Source organism: Saccopteryx leptura, chromosome 3 (genome assembly GCF_036850995.1).
Source record: "Saccopteryx leptura isolate mSacLep1 chromosome 3, mSacLep1_pri_phased_curated, whole genome shotgun sequence".
NCBI classification, from domain to species: Eukaryota; Metazoa; Chordata; class Mammalia; order Chiroptera; family Emballonuridae; genus Saccopteryx; species Saccopteryx leptura.
This window is the reverse complement of record NC_089505.1, coordinates 207738326-207758253: the sequence shown is the minus strand read 5'-3', so window position 1 is coordinate 207758253 and position 19928 is coordinate 207738326. Positions and strand designations below refer to the sequence as shown.

The 19928-nt window shown below is 42.9% G+C and overlaps 1 protein-coding gene across 7 annotated transcripts in view; it reads right to left on the bottom strand.

Annotated features, from left to right (window-relative positions):
* TTF2 (transcription termination factor 2) overlaps positions 1–19694 on the bottom strand; it is a 44634-nt gene extending 24940 nt beyond the window's left edge. For 4 of the 7 annotated variants that reach the window (XR_010750318.1, XM_066377260.1, XM_066377259.1 and 1 more), the window contains exons 1-7: positions 19618–19694; positions 19436–19538; positions 17827–17913; positions 3987–4053; positions 2127–3119; positions 1302–1416; positions 363–545 (exon numbers count right to left, since the gene is read on the bottom strand). Coding sequence is in view for 6 of the 7 variants with exons in the window: in XM_066377260.1 (XP_066233357.1) it covers positions 363–545; positions 1302–1416; positions 2127–3119; positions 3987–4053; positions 17827–17913; positions 19436–19538; positions 19618–19645 (1576 nt within the window). In the remaining variant the exon portion in view is untranslated. Of the gene's footprint in view, positions 1–362; positions 546–1301; positions 1417–2126; positions 3120–3986; positions 4054–17826; positions 17914–17985; positions 18115–19435; positions 19539–19617 lie in introns of those variants that run through there. The other 3 variants (XM_066377264.1, XM_066377262.1, XM_066377263.1) reach the window with 3 other exon arrangements.
* Positions 19695–19928: the final 234 nt, after the last annotated feature.

The following is a 19928-nucleotide window of genomic DNA, read 5'->3' as shown; positions in this document are numbered from 1 at the left end:
GTCATATCATTCCTCTGCTATGCCTTAACACACAAAAGGAAGGAATACAACTGTATCTGCTGGTCTACCTACTTCATAATGATGTGAGTTCAAGTTTTCATTCACATTTATTAGATAAGACCTATGTGCAGCCACTGGGCTGACTGATGATCAAGGTCAGAGAACAAGGCAGACACAGAATCTGTTCTCACAGATCTCAGTAACACTGCAAAGCCTGGCTGAGCACTGCAACCTTTCTTACACGGGCAACTTACAACTCAGGAATGGCTTCTCGCTTCACACAGGCACAAAGATGACAACTAGGCAGAACTTTACCTCAATGGTATAACTAATCACAACAGAGCCAGGCCCTTGGATCTCACCTCCACAGAACTGACTGGATTGTCCAGCAGCTACAAGGCAGGCAGCCTTTGGTCCTAGAGAACCCAGAGCCTGGAGATCCTGACCCTGCAGGGGTCTGGGTGGTACCAGGTAGGGAGGGTCAGCAGTAGTTCTGGTGAAGTCACTCTGCTGTGGTACTTGACTGTTACTCTTCTCATCAGTGCCTGTTCAAAAAACAAGGGAAGGGCTCTGGCCGGTTGGCTCAGTGGTAGAGCGTCGGCCTGGCGTGAAGAAGTCTCGGGTTCGATTCCCGGCCAGGGCACACAGGAGAGGCGCCCATCTGCTTCTCCACCCTTCTCCCTCTCCTTCCTCTCTGTCTCTCTTCCCCTCCCGCAGCGAGGCTCCATTGAAGCAAAGATGGCCCGGGCGCTGAGGATGGCTCCTTGGCCTCTGCCCCAGGCACTAGAGTGGCTCTGGTCACAACAGAGCGACGCCCCAGAGGGGCAGAGCATCGCCCCCTGGTGGGCATGCCGGGTGGATCCCGGTCGGGCGCATGCGGGAGTCTGTCTGTCTCTCCCCGTTTCCAGCTTCAGAAAAATACAAAAAAAAAAAAAACCAAACAAAAAAAAACAAAAACCAAGGGAAGAACAGATCAAAGTTCAGAAAAGTAAAAGAATTACATGTATGAAGTGAGGATAAGAGAGAGTTGGAATGACCACCATTCCAATGAGTTGGGCTAGGGAAGACACCCTAGAGAGTGCAACACTTAAACAGGTGCATAAAACAATGGGAAAGAGAGTTCAGTCCACAGGAAATAGGAGAAAGCTTTTATAAGTTATAGGTGTAATTTAAAAGGAAGCTCAGAAACAAAATAATAAAATGGGAAGGTGGACAAATCAACATTGTTTATCAAGATGGCTTCTCAAACGTCTCTCGTAAAGTTCATGCAAGCCCCAGTTCTGGGACATCCCCCACTTTACCTTGCTCTGGGGAGAGGTTGAGAGCACTGAGTGCTTCCTCCAACTCCTGAATTTGCTTGAGCAACTTCTGACCTCTGTCTGGAAGGACCTGAATGTTCACTGATGACAGTGTGCTCTGAAAAACATCCAATAAAATGAACTGCTCCTGTCAAGCTGTTAGAAAGATAGCTTCCAGTTAAAATACCTAAAATGCTCAACCTCTAAAATTATGGTCTTTTAACTATATGTGTGAACATCAAAACTGTGTGTGTGTGTGTGTGTGTGTGTGTGAGAGAGAGAGAGAGAGAGAGACAGAGAGAGAGACAGAGAATGGGACAGACAGAGTCAGGCAGACACGAAGGAACAGAGATGAGAAGCATCAATTCTTCGTTGCGGCACCTTAGTTGTTTATTGATTGCTTTCTCATATGTACCTTCACCAGGAGGCTACAGAGCAAGTGATCCCTTGCTCAAGCCAGTGATCTTGGGCTTAAGCCAGGGACCATGGGGTCATGCCTATGATCCCAAGCTCAAGCCAGTGACCTTGCGCTCAAGTTGGATAAGCCCACACTCAAGCCAGCTACTTCAGGGTTTCAAACCTGGGTCCCCTGCATCCCAGTCCAACGCTCCATCCACTACACCACTACCTGGTCAGGCTCAAAACTTTTTTTTAGAAAACCCAACTGACTTACCAATCCTGAAAATATAAACATAGGAAAAGGCAGAAATAAACACCTACCTATAGAACATTGCTCATATTAACATCTTTAACTCATCTGTGAAGTCCGTATCTGTGCAGAGTAAGCAAAGCCCTGACCTTCATAACCCAGCAGAAGCCAGCAGTTACCTTCTTCTGTTTCAGCTGGCTTGTGAGGTACGCATGCCGGGCCGCTAGGTCTGAAGGTTCAACCTTCTTGGAAACACCTGAGGCAGGAGACATTTTTCTATGCACAGTTTGACAAGGCAATTGAAGGTTCTCCTTCTTCTGTGAGTCCACAGCCTTGTCTAAAAGCAAGGGGTTCCCTGGCTGAGAGAAAACAGTAACAGCATCGTCTTCTTCACTGTCACTGCTGCTCGTGTCTGTTTCTGGTCTGTCTCCCAGGGGAGGCCCTTCGGCCGGCAGCACAGACTGGGTGGCCAGTCCTTTTGCAGCAGGTGCATGATGGCCCTCCATCTGTGCCTGGCAATGCCCCAGGAGCAGCTTCGCTTGGGTGGGCTGCGTGCTCAGCTTGTCCTCCACCTTCGTTTCCCTAGCCTCCCCGCTTGGGTCCTTGCTGAGCTGTTCCCCTTCTGGGGGTTTGTTCATTGGGCTATGGCTATGGACAATTTGAGGCAAAGGCTTGGCTGCCTTTTCTCTAGGAGGTTCCGAGCCTTTCTGGACATAAACCTCACCAGCTCGTTTCTCCCAAGGAGACGCAGGTGGTTTTCCCAGCTCACTCCCATGGCACTGCTTGTGTCTGATCTCAGAAAGCTTTCTGTCGTGCGTCCCTTCAATCTCCTGTGCTTCACATGGACGCTTGGTTTTCTCCCCTCGTGGTTTCTCCTGACCTGCTGACTTTTCCTTTACCACCAGACCAGGTGAGAGATCTTTCTCCCTCCGGCTGTTAGACTCGGGCTTCTGCTCCTCCTTTGGACCCAGGAGTGAGTCTCCCTTTTCCCTCTGCTTCTTATCAGCCATCTTTTCCTCATCTTCACTTTTGATGAACTGTTTCCACAGGGACAGTTCTTGATTCTCATCAAGTACCTTGAATGGGTTTCTTTGCTGGGTAGAAGGGTGACAAAATGGCTCAGACACGTGCTGAGATTTACTGGTTACAGAACACTCTTTGGAATCAGGATCCTACAGGACAAAGAACATAATTTTAATATAAGATATTAATGCAAACTTCATGTCTAACATGCCTTTTCCCCCCCAAAGGAAATGGAAACAGTAGAAGCAGTCCAATATTTCTGAACAAGCCCAGGAACATCTCTGTCTCTAGAAAAGGCTATATGTCAAACTCATGAAGTACTTGTTTCTTATCAGCACTTCAGAGCTTGGTTCTGTCTCTGTCCACTATCACTGCTTTCCCAGGCCTCAAGGAAATGTAGTGACAAAATCAAAGTGCTTTTCCAATAGCGACAGTCACAATGTAAACTTTTCAGGAAAAAGTATTCTCTCAAGACGAACCTTTCCCCAAACCATAATGTCCCATGCTTACCTGATTTGGCTTCAGGAAGGTTTCACTGTGGGAATCTAGAATCGTAAGTTCAAGCTATCTTTCCATCAAAACAAGTCTTGTCATCTCCCTAGGCCTAGTTTCTCATGTACTGGATATTGGTATGAGCTCTCCTCATTTTCATATTCTTAGGAGCTTATAAATTACACTCAGTTTATACCTCTATCAAGAGGTATCAGTTTATAAAAAATGCTGAGGTTAGTCAAGTAAATCTAAAATTTTGCCTAAGTAGAAGAATACTGACTACATTTAAGACCTCAGAAAATATTTAGGTAAGTAAAATAGGAGACAGATAATTGAATCTTGAATATAATCTAACAGTCCTTTGAAGTAAAAGTCCCAACAGGGTCTACCTTCCTTAAAGAAAAGAACTGCCTTTCAGAGACAGCATAATGAAGACCAACCAGTTTATGCTGGACTTCAAGGCCTTTCCAGGTGAGGCCACAGTTTTATCATAGTAGGTTTGAAAACAGGAGATGAATTCCTACCTGCCATGGGATATATCCACACCATTGTCTCCCCTTGGCCTTACTTCTGATACATCGGAAGAACAATCTAATAAAGTATAAAATACAGATAATCAAGGCTGTGAAAATTCATTAAAGCAAGAGATAAATTTGTTTTTAATCCAAGGAAACATTTTTACAATTACTTGATATTGGTTTTGAAACGTTGCTAGAAACCAATTATTCTCTTTTTTTAATTTATTTATTTTATTTATTCATTTTTAGAGAGGAGAAAGAGAGACAGAGAGAGAAGGGGGGAGGAGCTGGAAGCATCAACTCCCATATGTGCCTTGACCAGGCAAGCCCAGTGTTTTGAACTGGCGACCTCAGCATTTCCAGGTCGACACTTTATCCACTGCGACACCACAGCTCAGGCCCAATTATTCTTATATGTACCTTTAAAAGTTGTCTATTGCACAGGTTTTTATAAAGGCTGAAAAGTGAAAGAATAGGGATGTCATGGTAATCAAAGGATATTCACTAGTTTCTTCTTTTTACTCTGTAAAGAGTGACTGAAATGAAGATATTGAACAGCAGTGGCTGCTTAAATCAGAAAAAGAGAGAGATCCAGACATTATGTGCCCCCGATGGGAAGCCACAGTACTACCTATAAAGTTAAACTACATAATTTTTAACTATAGTATAGAGTTAAAAGCAAGAAAAACAAAAAACCAAGCCAAAACAAAACAAACAAAAACTAACCTAAATCTGGTGAAACGTCTAGATCCAATGATCAATTTACAGTAAATATTGTACAAACAACAGAGAAACATGTAAAACTAGACCATGCAGATATAATCTGCAAAGTCCTGACAGCAGGAAATGCTATATGATCAATATAATTCCTTCAACAAGTTACAAGAAAAGAAAGATGGGCCCTGGCTGGTTGGCTCAGCGGTAGAGCACCGGCCTGGTGTGTAGAAGTCCCGGGTTCGATTCCCAGCCAGGGCACACAGGAGAAGCGCCCATCTGCTTCTCCACCCCTCCCCCTCTCCCTCCTCTCTGTCTCTCTCTTCCCCTCCCGCAGCCGAGGCTCCATTGGAGCAGGGATGGCCCGGGCGCTGGGGATGGCTCTGTGGCCTCTGCCTCAGGTGCTAGAATGGCTCTGGATACAACAGAGCAACGCCCCAGAGGGGCGAAGCGTCGCCCCCTGGTGGGCATGCTGGGTGGATCTCGGTCGGGCGCATGCGGGAGTCTGTCTGACTGCCTCCCCTGTTTCCAGCTTCGGAAAAATGAAAAAAAAAAAAAAAAAAGAAAAAAGAAAAAAGAAAAAAAAAGATGGAAGGGATATTTAAGAGACTTCAAAGAAATATCTATCAATTGCAATTTGTAGACCTTATTTGGATCTTGACATACACAAACAAAAACTATGAAAAAATAAATTTATGACATTCATGAATCTAACAAATTTATACACCAACTGGTTTAAAAAAAAAACAGAAGAGTCCACAGCTTTTCAAGCTACACACTAAAATGTTTATAGAAAAAATTATGTATCTGGGATCTGTTTCAAAGTAAGGCAGGAGGTGGGGAATGGAGTGGACAGGGAATATAGGGAACAAAATTAGCCATGAGCTGGTAATAGTTGAAGCTCATGTGCTGCATTATTCTATCCTGTCTACTTTTGTATATAATTGCAATCTTCCATTAAAAAAGACTGAATACAGTTTTATATGCCAGTGCAAACTGACTACGGCCCGGCCCACAGGCCACATGCAGCCCCCTGAGGCCATTTATCCGGCCCCCGCCGCACTTCCGGAAGGGGCACCTCTTTCATTGGTGGTCAGTGAGAGGAGCATAGTTCCCATTGAAATATTGGTCAGTTTGTCTATTTAAATTTACTTGTTCTTTATTTTAAATATTGTATTTGTTCCCGTTTTTTTTTTTTTTTTTTTTTTTTTTTTTACTTTAAAATAAGATATGTGCAGTGTGCATAGGGATTTGTTCATAGTTTTTTTTATAGTCCGGCCCTCCAATGGTCTGAGGGACAGTGAACTGGCCCACTGTGTAAAAAGTTTGGGGACCCCTGGCTTACACTCCAGCTATGTAAACATGTGTATACTGCCCCATTCACAAAGTAACCACGCACTCACCAGCCTACCAGACTTTGTGTGTGTGCCTCCCTCCACCCAAAGGATGCCCTCTTTTGCCCTGTTTGCCTACCACCTCCTCCATTACTAGCTGCTAAAGTCCTTCAGGTGCCTCAATGTCCAGTTCAAGTGATCCTCCTTTGCAAGGTTTTCCTAACTTCCTCTCCTCCTTCACTGCAAGGCTTTTGCATTTTTGTTGTAGTTGTATTACATTTGTACCTATCTCCCTGACTCTTATTTTCAACAACCGAAGACAATAACCCTATATGATCTCTTTATTTCTAACTATGCCTTGCCTTTTGTTCATAATAGTTAAGTATTGCTGAATTAAATGGGCCAAATTGATTTTTTTCCTTACCTAAAATAACTCCTCAAAGGCTTTTAATCAGTTAAATAAAAGCTTTAAAATACATATTTTATTTAACTGTTTAAATAGGTAATATATTCTATCAGAAACTATAAAATGGCATTGAAAAGCACCCCCTTACCATACCCTATATTTATACATATATATACTTTTTAAATAGCTGTAGTTTTATACACAACTACACAAGTTCCCACTATGTGGATGTCCCATTATCTATATAATCAGACACCTCTTTTTTCTAATGTTTATTTTTTTATTGCTTTTAGAGAGAGACAGAAACGTCGATCTGTTCCTGCATGCACCTTAACTGGGGATTGAACTGCCAACCTCTGCACTTCAGGACAATTCTCTAACCAACTGAGCTATCTAGCCAGGAGCAGACCCTTCTTGATGGACACTTTGGTTGTTTCCAATATTTTACTATTAGAAGCAATGTCACAACAAATAACCTTATGCACATGTCATTTTACATGTGTTTGAATACATCTGGCCCTGGCCGGTTGGCTCAGTGGTAGAGCGTCGGCCTGGCGTGCAGGAGTCCCGGGTTCAATTCCTGGCCAGGGCACACAGGAGAGGCGTCCATCTGCTTCTCCACCCCTCCCCCTCTCCTTTCTCTCTGTCTCTCTCTTCCCCTCCCTCACCCAAGGCTCCATTGGAGCAAAAGATGGCCCGGGCGCTAGGGATGGTTCCTTGGCCTCTGCCCCAGGCACTAGAGTGGCTCTGGTTGCAACAGAGCGTCGCCCCGGATGGGCAGAGCATCGCCCCCTGGTGGGCGTGCCAGGTGGATCCCGGTCAGGCGCATGCAGGAGTCTGTCTGACTGCCTCTCCGTTTCCAGCTTCAGAAAAATACAAAAAAAAAAAAAAGAATATATCTGTAGGGTAACTTATTTCTCATAGTGTGTATTAGCGCCTTCTCTGTTTTTCTTGATCATTTAGCTTCTGGATTTTATTAGTACTCTTTTTGCTGTTTTCTAACTCATTAAATAATTTTACCTATATTAATTCCTTTTTTCTGCTTTCATTCAGTTTAATTTCTTGTTCATTTTCTAACTTCTTAAATTAGTCCCTTGATATTCAACATAAACCATCACAATTCAAGTCCTAAATGAAAATAAATCCTGAGCAGGTCTCGACCCCTCAAGCCCATCCCTTTACCTGTACATGTAAGCAAAGAAAGAAGTCCAAAATAGACAAGTCAAGCTAAAAAGTCAAAGCCAAGCCTGACCAGGTGGTGGTGCAGTGGATAGAGCATCGGACTAAGACTCAGAGAACCCAGGTTCAAAACCCTGAGGTTGCTGGATTGAGTGCAGGCTCACCAGCTTGAGCCCAAGGTCGCTGGCTTGAGCAAGGGGTTACTTGGTCTGCTGAAGGCCCACCCCCACCCCATCAAGGCCCATATGAGAAAACAATCAATGAACAACTAAGGTGCCGCAATGAAGAATTGATGCTTCTCATCTATCCCTTCTTGTCTGTCTGTCCCTATCTGTCCCCTTCTCTCTCTCTGTCACACAAAAAAATCAAAGCCAAAAAGTCAAGCTAAAAAGAAAATAGGCCCAGCCTCTCATACAAGTACATTTTCCCCTTCAAGCCCATACATTTTTACTTTTCTTTTTTTTTTTTTTAATTTTTCTGAAGTTGGAAATGGGGAGGCAGTCAGATAGACTCCCGCATACGCCCGACCGGGATCCACCCGGCATGCCCATGCCCACCAGGGGGCGATGCTCTGCCCATCTGGGGTGTTGTTCTGTTGCAACCAGAGCCATTCTAGTGCCTGAGGCAGAGGCCATGGAGCCACCCTCAGCACCCGGGCCAACTTTGCTCCAGTGGAGCCTTGGCTGCGGGAGGGGAAGAGAGAGAGAGAGGAAGGAGAGGAGGAGGGGTGGAGAAGCAGATGGTTGCTTCTCCTGTGTGCCCTGGCCGGGAATCAACTCAGGACTCCTGCACGCCAGGCCGATGCTCTACCACTGAGCCAACCGGCCAGGGCCCAAGCCCATACATTTTTAAAAGTAAAATGGTCTCTTTAAAATTTTCTCTCTAGAATAGACTATTATATTGAACATATGTAATAAAATTTCTGGAATGCTTGGAATGCATAAAAATTCAAAGTACTGACTACTATGAGGGAGTACTAATACTTATCAAAATAAATCAAGAATGAATTGCTGCTGTTAAAGTGTATCAAGTACTTGAATCTTTACTGAAAGAACATTTCATAAATATGTAGTATCTATGTTATAGCCCAAGATATGTGGACTTTCCGGAGAAGGATTTAGAGAAAGAAGGAAGAAAACGCTGCATACTGAGCATCTACTATATGTGGTGGGCACAGTGCTAAAAATGCTTTTACTTACATTTTTATTAAAATCAATCTGGCAGAGTTTGTTTTTATTCAGGTTAAAAAGCTTGCTATGTTTATTAAATTGTAAATTAACCAAGAAAGCAGTGAAACGATATTCTCACAGAGAAAGCAAATACTGATTCCACAATGAAGAACAATGTCATTTCTGCAGTATATTAGTTAAATATTTTCCAGGACACTGGTTATAAACAATGATGAAGAAACCAGTTAGGGGAAGCCAGATCTCTTCAAGTTTATCTTCTTCATCAGAAGGCAAATCCTCCTTTCTTACTAAAGGTTGACTGTCCACTCAGCCTCACAGTCAGCCAGGCTGGGATTCTTTCAGGTTCCACAACCATCCTAGGCTGGTTTGAACCCCCCAGCCCTACCATATAATTAGCTCTGAAAATGAAGACACCTTATTTGACTGTGGCAATTTACTTCTCTGTAAAATGATAAAAAAAAAAGTAAAAGTACCTATCTTACTTGGTCACTGTGAAGAGCAAATGCATTAACACAAGGATAAAAGAATCAGACCAAAGTCTGACCAGGCGGTGGCGCAGTGGATAGAGCATTGGACTGGGGCACAGAGGACCCAGGTTCGAAACCCCGAGGTTGCCAGTTTGAACAGGAGCTCACCAGCTTGAGCAAAGGGTTGCTGGCTTGAGCATGGACATGACCCACGGTCGCTGGCTTGAGCCCAAGGTCACTGGCTTGGACAAGGGGTCACTCGCTCTGCTATAGTCCCCTGGTCAAGGCACATATGAGAAAGGAATCAATGAACTAAGGAGACTAAGGAGCCACAATGAAGAACTGATGCTTCTCATCTCTCTCCCTTCCTGCCTGTCGTCCCTATTTGTCTCTCTCTCCGTCTGTCACCAAAAAAAACAAACAAACAAACAAAAAAAAAATCAGACCAAAGTCTGACCCATATTAAGGACTTAATAAATAACCATGAGTCCACTCCTGTGGCTGAGCAGTTCCTGTCTGTACATATTAGAATACTAAATTGGATGTGCTCAGGTGCCAGATGCTTCTGTGACTTTAAGACCTACAGTAGGGGATTTATGGCTGATGAGAAAGTAGAGCAGGGGTAGTCAACCTTTTTATACCTACTGCCCACTTTTGTCTCTCTGTTAGTAGTAAAAGAGGCTTATTCGTATACCCATACTGCTGCTTATAGCCTGGAACTCTTCCTTGTCCTTTTCTCTATCCAAATTCTAGAGGTCATTCAAGGCCAAGTTTAAGTCTGAATCCTCTACTTCAGTGGTAGTCAACCTGGTCCCTACCGCCTACTAGTGGGCGTTCCAGCTTTCATGGTGGGCGGTAGCGAAGCACCAAAGTATAAATAAAAAGATAGATTTTGGCCCTGGCCGGTTGGCTCGGTGGTAGAGCGTCAGCCTGGCGTGCGGAAGTCCCAGGTTCGATTCCCAGCCAGGGCACACAGGAGAGGTGCCCATCTGCTTCTCCACCCCTCCCCCTCTCCTTTCTCTCTGTCTCTCTTCCCCTCCCGCAGCCGAGGCTCCATTGGAGCAAAAGATGGCCCAGGTGCTGGGGATGGCTCCTTGGACTCTGCCCCAGGCGCCAGAGTGGCTCTGGTCGCGACAGAGCGACACCCGGATGGTCAGAGCATCGCCCCCTGGTGGGCGTGCCGGGTGGATCCCGGTCGGGCGCATGCAGGAGTCTGTCTGACTGCCTCCCCGTTTCCAGCTTCAGAAAAATACAAAAAAAAAAAAAAAAAAAAAAGATAGATTTAACTATAGTAAGTTGTTTTATAAAGATTTTTCTGTCAAACTTATCAAAAATCTGACATAAAGTAACTTGGTAAGTAATTATTAGTATATTCTTTAACTTGCTGTAACTCTGCTTTATAAACTTTATAAAGTTACTTCCCTACTTTATAAATCACCATGACTGTGGAACCGGTGGGTGGTTAGAAAATTTTACTACTAACAGAGATACAAAAGTGGGCGGTACGTATAAAAAGGTTGACTACCCCTGCTCTACTTTCTCATCAGCCATAAATCCCCTACTGTAGGTCTTAAAGTCACAGAAGCATCTGGCACCTGAGCACATCCAATTTAGTATTCTAATATGTACAGACAGAAACTGCTCAGCAACCTTCCTATGTCTAATTTTATCCCAGTTCTGTCATAGGGCACTTAGAAATACGGGTTCATTGCTTTTACACTAAAACCCAAGATGAAACAAAAATGGAAATGTAAAAAATGAAACAGAAGTATCCTAGGAAAAACACAGATAAATATCTTTATAATCCTTGTGAAGGCTTTTCTTAGCATGACATAAAACCCTGCAGGTGACATTCATTCATTTCAACTATTTAAGTCTTAAACTTCCATATGATGAAAATACTATAAGCAAATTCAAAGACAAAAAGCAAACTGGGAAAAGTAACTGCTACACATATTTAGGCTATTATCCTTTACATACCAGGATTACTTCTACTGTAAAGTACAGTACAGTGAATGATTCTCTCCAGCACCTACCAAGTTCTGACTTTATTGATGGGGCTTCTTCAAGGGCTGGCAGGCCCCGAGGGCCTTCTGGTTCATGCCCAGCGCCTCTCTGTCAGCAGCCTAAGTAATCATCACTGGGCTAGATAATCTGCTTGCCAATTTTATCCAAAAACTAACCACACAAGCAATTTTCTAGACATACAAAGATTCAAGTGTTATATAAAATATTTTTAACCTCCCACTATAACCAGTTACTTAAAGAACTAAAACTTGTTTTACTATTTATAGGAAAAGAATATTTCTACCTATTTTGACCCTATATTCTTGAGAATAAAAAGTAAATGGGCTGGGGGTGGGGAGAGAAAAAAGAGAAGAACATGAACCCAAGAGCTCAATGACAAGTCCCCACACTTATAAATCAGGGCGTGCCACTTTTATATAGTAAATCATTCATAAGTTCTTCCCTCTGGTTCTGTTGACTATCAGCTTCCTTTATCGCTCATACATGGAGGGCCAGTCAAACGCTGGCGCGTGGTATCATCTGGTGTTCAAATTGGTAAACTGCACACAAACACAGCTACACTCCAAGGTATGAACAATGAACATCTTAGCCTCCCCTCGGTTCCCATCTCTCCTCCATTACTCTTCTGTACTTCTCTCCTATTTAGGTTAAGCTTTAAACATAATGGTACTAAATGGAGGATATAAGCATCCTAGGTTCTTGAAAAGAAAACCCATTTTGGGGGAAGGAAAGGCTGTATTCTGTGAGGTCATTCTCCAGAGTACAGGAGTTCTGGCTAAATGTCTTATTATATATGAAGGAAGTTATCATCCATAAGCTCTATTTCTGCTTAAATTTCCAGCCTGTACCATCTATCTGGACACATGGTTTCTGTTATTTTTATTGTTTTTAATTTGTGTGTTGCAGAACTGCATTTTATTTGTCCTAAAACAACCTTTTAAAAGCTCTAGTAAGTTCTTCCAGTAATAGTGTTTAGATTTGGGGTTAAAAAATTATATTTAGGCCCTGACTGGTTGGCTCAGCAGTACAGTGTCGGCCTGTTCTGTGGAAGTCCTGGGTTTGATTCCCGGCCAGGGCACACAGGAGAAGCAACCACCTGCTTCTCCACCCTTCCCTCTCCCCTTCCTCTCTACCTTTCTCTTCCCCTGCCGCGCAGCCAAGGCTCCACTGGAGCAAAGTTGGCCCGGGCACTGAGGATGGTTCCATGGCCTCAGGCGCTAGAATGGCTCCAATTGCAGCAGAGCAACGCCCCAGAGACACCAAGCATCACCCCCTGACCCCCTGGTGGGCATGCGGGGGGGGGGGGGGGGGGGATCCCGGTTGGGTGCATGCGGGAGTCTGTGTGTGTGCGCCTCCCCGCCTTCTTCTCATTTAGCAAATTTTTTTTCTATTTTAAAATAATGATCACCTCTCAACTTCATCTACCTAGTATAAATATATATTAATAATAATTCTCAAAATTCTATGTTTAGCCTAGACCAGTGGTCAGCTAAGTGCAGCTGGCAAGCCACATGCTCACTTATCTTGTGCATGAATTGCCTGCACCTCCCCACCCCTGCGCTGCATATCCTGTGTCACCTGACCCACGGACACCCCCCCCTATAGAAAGAAACAGAAGGTATTTTGTGGTTCCCAACCTCTCTGGGCCTTGTTTTCCCCACCTGAAAAATGAAGAATGTGAAAGCTGAGGCTGTGATTACCTTGGAAAGGAGAGGGGAAAGGGGAGGGGAGAAGGGAATAGGGGAAGGGAAAGGAGAAGGGGGAGGGGAAAGGGGAGGGGAGGAGGGAATAGGGGAAGGGAAAGGAGAAGGGGGAGGGGAAAGGGGAGCCACATGCTCACTCAACTCATGCATGAATTGTGTGGGGTGTACCTGCCCGCCCCCACATGGTATTTTGTGGAAGAGCCACACTCAAGGAGCCAAAGAGCCTCCTGTGGTTTGCGAGCGCGGTTTGCTGACCACTGGCCTAGACCTATCTTCCGAGTTGGTTGCTCACTCTTCTAACTGGTTTCTCATACATGTAAGACAGGATTAGCACAATGCTCTCCGCATAAGCCACATCCCAATCCTCTACTGATGTTACCTTTTCTTCCTATCTTGCTTAACGGTATATTTATCACCCATAAACAACAACTTAGCAACCCAACCATTTACTGACCACTGACAATAAGCTGAACACCAGACTAAATGCATCACACATGGCCTCACTGCAGCCTCACAAGCTAGGGAAGTCACCCAGGGCCACCATGATCACTATTCTTGATGAGCAAGGATTCGGGAAGGAAAGGGCTTCAATGCCCTTCGGGGAAACAAGTCTTACCAATTCTCTCATAAAGTTTTCTGCAGTCTGAACACATCCAACTCCACTGCCACTGCCTCAATCCAAATCCAAGCTGTCTATCAGTTAGGTTTGAACCCCAGCAATACCACTTTGTAACCACACGACCTCAGATTCCTTTCCTAGATGCTCTAAATCAGGGGTCCCAAACTTCGGCCCCGCGGGCCACATGCGGTCCCCTGAGGCCATTTATCCGCCCCCGCCGCACTTCCGGAAGGGGCACCTCTTTCATTGGTGGTCAGTGATAGGAGCATAGTTCCCATTGAAATATTGGTCAGTTTGTCGATTTAAATTTACTTGTTCTTTATTTTAAATATTGTATTTGTTCCCGTTTTGTTTTTTTACTTTAAAATAAGATATGTGCAGTGTGCATAGGGATTTGTTCATAGTTTTTTTTATAGTCCGGCCCTCCAATGGTCTGAGGGACAGTAAACTGGCCCCCTGTGTAAAAAGTTTGGGGACCCCTGCTCTAAATGTTTCCTTATCTGTTGTAAAACAAGGATACTGACTTTGGGTGATGGGCACACAACACAATTAACAGTTCAAATGCTATAGAAATGTTTACCTAAAACCTATGTACTCTTACTGATCAATATCACCTATTAAAGTTAACTTCTGAATAAATAAAAAAATAAGGCAGGGAAGAGAAAAAAAATAATTAAAAAAGAACAGGGATACTGAAACCTATCGCAGCAGAATCTATGACAATAAGAAATAATGATTATGCTATGTAGTAGACATTCAATAGTAGCTATTATTTCAGTGGTCCCCTTGCCACCAACTATCTTCACTCTCTCGTCTATCCTCCATAGTTGTTCTTTTAATGCAAATTGCATCAAAAATTCTCAGTGGTTCCCAACCACCTACAACAGTGTTTCTGCATAGTAGAGGACCCCCAGTAGTATCCAAATGGTTTCAGGTGTCAGGGGGACATCCTGGTTTCAGGTACTAGTTTACTGGCCCCAATGTATAAGCAGAAAACAATCAAAAAGTGGTATTTTTTTAAACAATTGAAAAGTGTTATTTTTTAAAACAATCAAAAGTAAAATATTTTTAAATCCCATTTATAACAGCATCAAAAAATAGAAATAGGCCCTGGCCAGTTGGCTCAGCGGTAGAGCGTCTGCCCAGCGTGTGGAAGTCCCGGGTTCGATTCCTGGCCAGGGCACACAGGAGAACCGCCCATCTGCTTCTCCACACACATACCAAAAAAAAAAAGAAATACTGAGGGCTAAAATTAGTTATAAGGGCACAGAACTCCATAATAAAAACTATTAAACAATGCTAAGAGAAATAAATACATCATGCTCATGAAATGGAAGATTAATATTAATGACAGTTCTCCCCAAAATGATTTATATAAATTCAGTGTAATCCCAACAGGCTTTCTAAGGAAATTTAAAAAGTTGATTCTATATTTTATATGGAAATGCAAAGAACCAAGAATAGCCAATATTGAAAAATAAAATTGGAAGACTCATACTATCTTATCCAATTGTGTAAGGATAGGCAAGGGATCGATGAAACAGATTAGCAAGTCCAGAAACAGACCCATACATGGTGATCAACTGATCTTTTACAAGCATTTCCAAGGAAAAAGGAACATCTTCATAAACCAGTGCAGAAACAACTGAGTAACATTCGTTCACTATTACACAGAAAAAGAAATAAACTACTCCTATCCCAAAATTAATTTGAGGTCGACCACAAACTAAACAAACAAACAAAAGAAGCCAGAAGCAAAACTATAAAACTTCTAGAAGAAACCACAGGAGAAATTTGTGATCTTGGGTAGGCAAAGATTTCTCAGAGAGAAGACAAAAAGTACAAACCACTAAAATATAATAAACTAAATTTTATAAAAATTCAAAACTGCAGTTAAGAAAATGAAAACCATAAACAGGAGAAAATATTCATAATATATGTATCTGCCAGAGGACTTATATAGACAATATATAAAGCACTCCTTCAACTGCATAATAAAAAGACAACACAATTTTTAAAAATACAGTACATATAAATCCCCAAAAGTCATACTGTATGATTCCACTTATGTAATATATTTGAAATGGAAATCAATCCCTGGCCAGTTGGCTCAGTGGTAGAGAATCAGCTCGGCGTGTGGATGCCCTGGGTTCAATTCCCAGTCAGAGCACACAGGAGAAATGACCATCTGCTTCTCTATTCCTCCCCCTTCTCTCTCTCCCTTCCCCTCCCACAGCCATGGCTCAATTGGTTCAAGGGCACTGGCAAGGACACTGAGGAGGACTCTGTGGAGCTGCCACCTCAGGTGCTAAAAATAGCTCAGTTGTGAGCATGGCCCCAGATGGGCGTAGTATATAGCCCCAGATGGGGGGAGGGCACTGCTGGGTTGATCCTGGTCAGGGCACATGTGGGAGTCTGTCTCTCTAGCTCCCCTCTTCTCATGGGAAAAGAAGAAAGAAATGGAGATCAGATTCAATGTTGCCAGGAGGGAGGGGGCAGTAGGAGGGAAGTGGGTATGGTTATACAAGGACAACAGGAAGGTTCTAGCAGTAACTGAACTGTTCAATATTTTGATTGTCACAGTGAATATACAAAACTATATGATAAAATCATATAGAACTAAATGTATATGCATACACAAATTAGTATAAGTAAAACTCTTTACAAATAAGATCAGTAAATTGTACTGATAATCAACATTCTAGTAATATTACACAAAATTTTGCAAAATGTTACTATTACATAAAGTCTACAGGGGGACCTATCTGTATTATTTCTTAGAACTGCATGTAAATCTACAATTATCTCAATAAAATTTCAATTGAAAAAATAGGCAAAAGACTTAAATAGATATTTCACCAAAGAAGATATACAGATGGCAAATGAGCACATGAAACGAACTGTGGAATTCATAAACTAGAATTCAACTCAGCAATAACAAGGAATGAATTACTGACACACACAAACAGATGGAGAATTTCAGATATTGTTACATAAAAGAAGTCAGACAAGAAAGCACACACACAATATGAATCAAAACAGTGGTTGCTTATGGTGGAGGAAGGGCTTAACTAGAAGGGAGTTCAATGGCACTGAACGGGGTAATAGAAATATTCCATATTTTGACTGGAGCCTTAGTCGTAAGGATGAGTTAAACATACATCTCTCAAAATTTAAAAAGTTGAACAGTTAAAATCTGTTCATTTTATTGTGCGCGTAGCTCAATTTAAGAAAAATAAAACAGGCAGTATTCAGGCATGAATGGATTGTGAAGATGGCACTTGAATGTCTCTATTTTGGGGAGGGGAGGGAATCAATCTAGAATATATAAATTCCAAACTGCAGAGAATATCATACAAAGACCGTAACACCTGGCTCCTGCCTTCCTGGTCAGCCTGATATTCTGAAGTCTCTACTCCAGTTTTTCAACCACCCATCTGCAGACCGATGCCAACCTGCCAGAAATCTCATGCCGGTCCGCCAGTTAACCACCCTGATAGTGTATGAAGATTATAGGCACAGTGATCTTAGTCAAATTCATTTATGCTCAGGGTGATTTCTGCCTTAGTGGTCCCCAAAATAATTCTCTATTTTCACCAGTCCCCAAGTTTAAAATGTTGAAAACCACTGCATTACTCAAACATATGCTAAATTGTCACTAAACCAAATGCCTGTAATTCCATTATTTCATGCCTCTCTCTGTACCTTAACACAGGGTATTAATCAGTTAAATATGACTCCTTTCCTGCTCCTTGTGAATTCCTACTTATCTTTCAGTACTCCTGATGAATGTCATCCATCATCTATAATAGACTTTCCTGCCTCAGTATTCTTCTGAGTTCCCATAAAAAGGGCAACTAACATTTATTGAGTATTTAACATATGTCAGACATTTTTACACATTGCCTCATTCTACTACCAGAATGAGAAAGTTGACAAGTTAGTGCAAGTTAATGACTGTTGGTGGGCGGGTGTCATTGGCCACTTGAGAGCTGCAGAGGGACAAAGGTAGAGCAGTTGAACCCTGAAATTTTTCACAGTGAGGGAGTAATAGCTTACACGATATTCAATACATATAGAAATACTAGTTAAGAAAAAAAGATTAATAACGAATTGTCAATCCTAGGAAAACATACTTGGCTCTAACTTTTCCAGGCAAAATTTTAAAAAAGCAAATACACTTAGATATTCCTTTTGGACACTTACCTATATTCTTTCATGCCCTGTAGTGGAAATAAGCCCTGAAGCTCGACCACAAAGCCCTCATGCAATAAACAGTGAGAAACAGGAATGCTAGAGGGAAAATATTAAAATGCTGTTTTAGGAAGCAAAGAAGTCAACATCCTAAAATTAAATCCAACCTACCAGTTTTAAACTTGAGTCCCTGTATGATCTCCACTGAGTTTGTAAATGCCACATTTTGGTCTGTGCACTCCTCTGGGAAAGGGTCCACAGCTTTCATCTTTGCCCACTCCCTCCAATTAATGCATGATGGAATCTTTTTCCAAATGACTCAAAAGTTTAAAACTATACGTGGTATGCGACCTTTACACTGTGAGACGCCAGGAAATGTCTGAAGGATCTAGACCAGCTGTGAATTTTCCCTAGGTTCTTCCATTATCCTTTTTCCTTTAATACCGTTTGCTTTGAGTTAGTGTTGTTCATATGTCTACTGTAGCAACACAACCTAATTTGTTCATGCTTAACATAAATTTAACTCCTCTCTTCCAACTTATGAGAGAATTTGACATTTGAGAATAAAAGATTTAAGTGAAGTACTTTATTCTATGACCTGTGGCACTTTTTTATTTATTTTGCTAATATTCTGGTTACAACATACTTCAACTAAATCAAGTTTATCAAATTACTATCTTCATGTAAAATATTACTGTACTAGTTTGTATAGCAGTACATTTGTATAAATGGCACTCTATGTAAGGGTATGTTCTTTTTAATGTAAAACCAAGGGGTAAGAAAATACATTCTTGGAAAAGTTGCACATGTTAAAAAATACTTGATTTTCTATGGATTATAATGGATTCACATCCATTATGTGCTTTACACGATATGGAGAACAAGTACTTTTCTCTATCAAGTTCAGTAGAGAGCAGGAAAAAAGTATTTCATAATGTGATAGTTTTCAAGTTGCCTGTGGACAGCTGGCAGTGTGAAAACATTCACATTCTGAGAATAGTATTAACTTTTCTTATTTTAAAGAAGATGCTTAATATTTCTGGGTATCAGCTTTCAATTTTGTAAAACTAGAGTGGTCAATCAGATTATCTGATTTTCTTTCAGTGTTAATCCCTAAAGTAACTTGTTTCTTTGGATTATCATTCTCACCACTTAAATGCAGAGAATCCTATTTTTAGATGGGGCCATGGCAGCGTTTTACCCTTAAATATTTAAAAGCCAGTTCACCTTAAAACCAGTGTAAAACAAGGACCAACAAATTTCTACGATGCCTGCAGGCCCTCACTAAAGTGGGGTTAAGGAGAGCGGGAAATGTTCGAGCAAGAGAAGCTGCCTAGGCCAGACAAATAAATAGAAACCCAGAGGTGGAAAAGACCCAAGATATCTAGACGTGGCCTGTCCTCTACTATAGAGCTTTCGGCGGCCCTGAGAGGGTATGGAACCAGCCTCGGGACACAAGCAGGGGCGGGGCATCTCCCCAACACGCCACGCGGTCCTAGGATTACCAACTACTTGAAGGGCCCTGGCTTCTAGCTCCCGTGAAGCCGGGCGCGGAGACCCAGCGGTTCCTCCCAGGGCGGCCCGCGCGGCCGCCAGGAGTCGTGTCCAGCTAAAGACCTACTCGGTGGCCTGCACGAAGGTGCATCTGTCGTCCCGACACACGTAGAAGCTCTTCCCTTTATTCGGGCCATCGCGGGCGCCGGTCTTCAGAAAGCAGAAGGTCCCTGAGGAGAGAAGGTGGACAATCATCACGCCACGAAAGGTGAACAGACTCGAGAGACCCTATGGGCCCCGGCCCCTCACCGTGCTCTGGACACGTAACTAATTCCATCGCGTTCTCTCCGCGTCCCACCCCAGCGCCTGCTTCCGCCTTCTATTTCTGAGGAAGCCAATCAGCATCAGCCTCCTGTAGTTTTTCATGCCGCCGCGGCCTTAGCCCCACCCTCTCGCTATTTCCAGCCAATCATACGGGAGGTTTGCTACGCTCTAACGAATCACAGCCTCCCTCAGACTTGGCGCGCGCTGAAATCAAATAGAAGACAAAGAGGCGTGGCGGCCGGGACCTTCGGCTGGGGGGCGTGGCCGAAGCTGGGGGGCGGTGTAGAGGCTCGCGG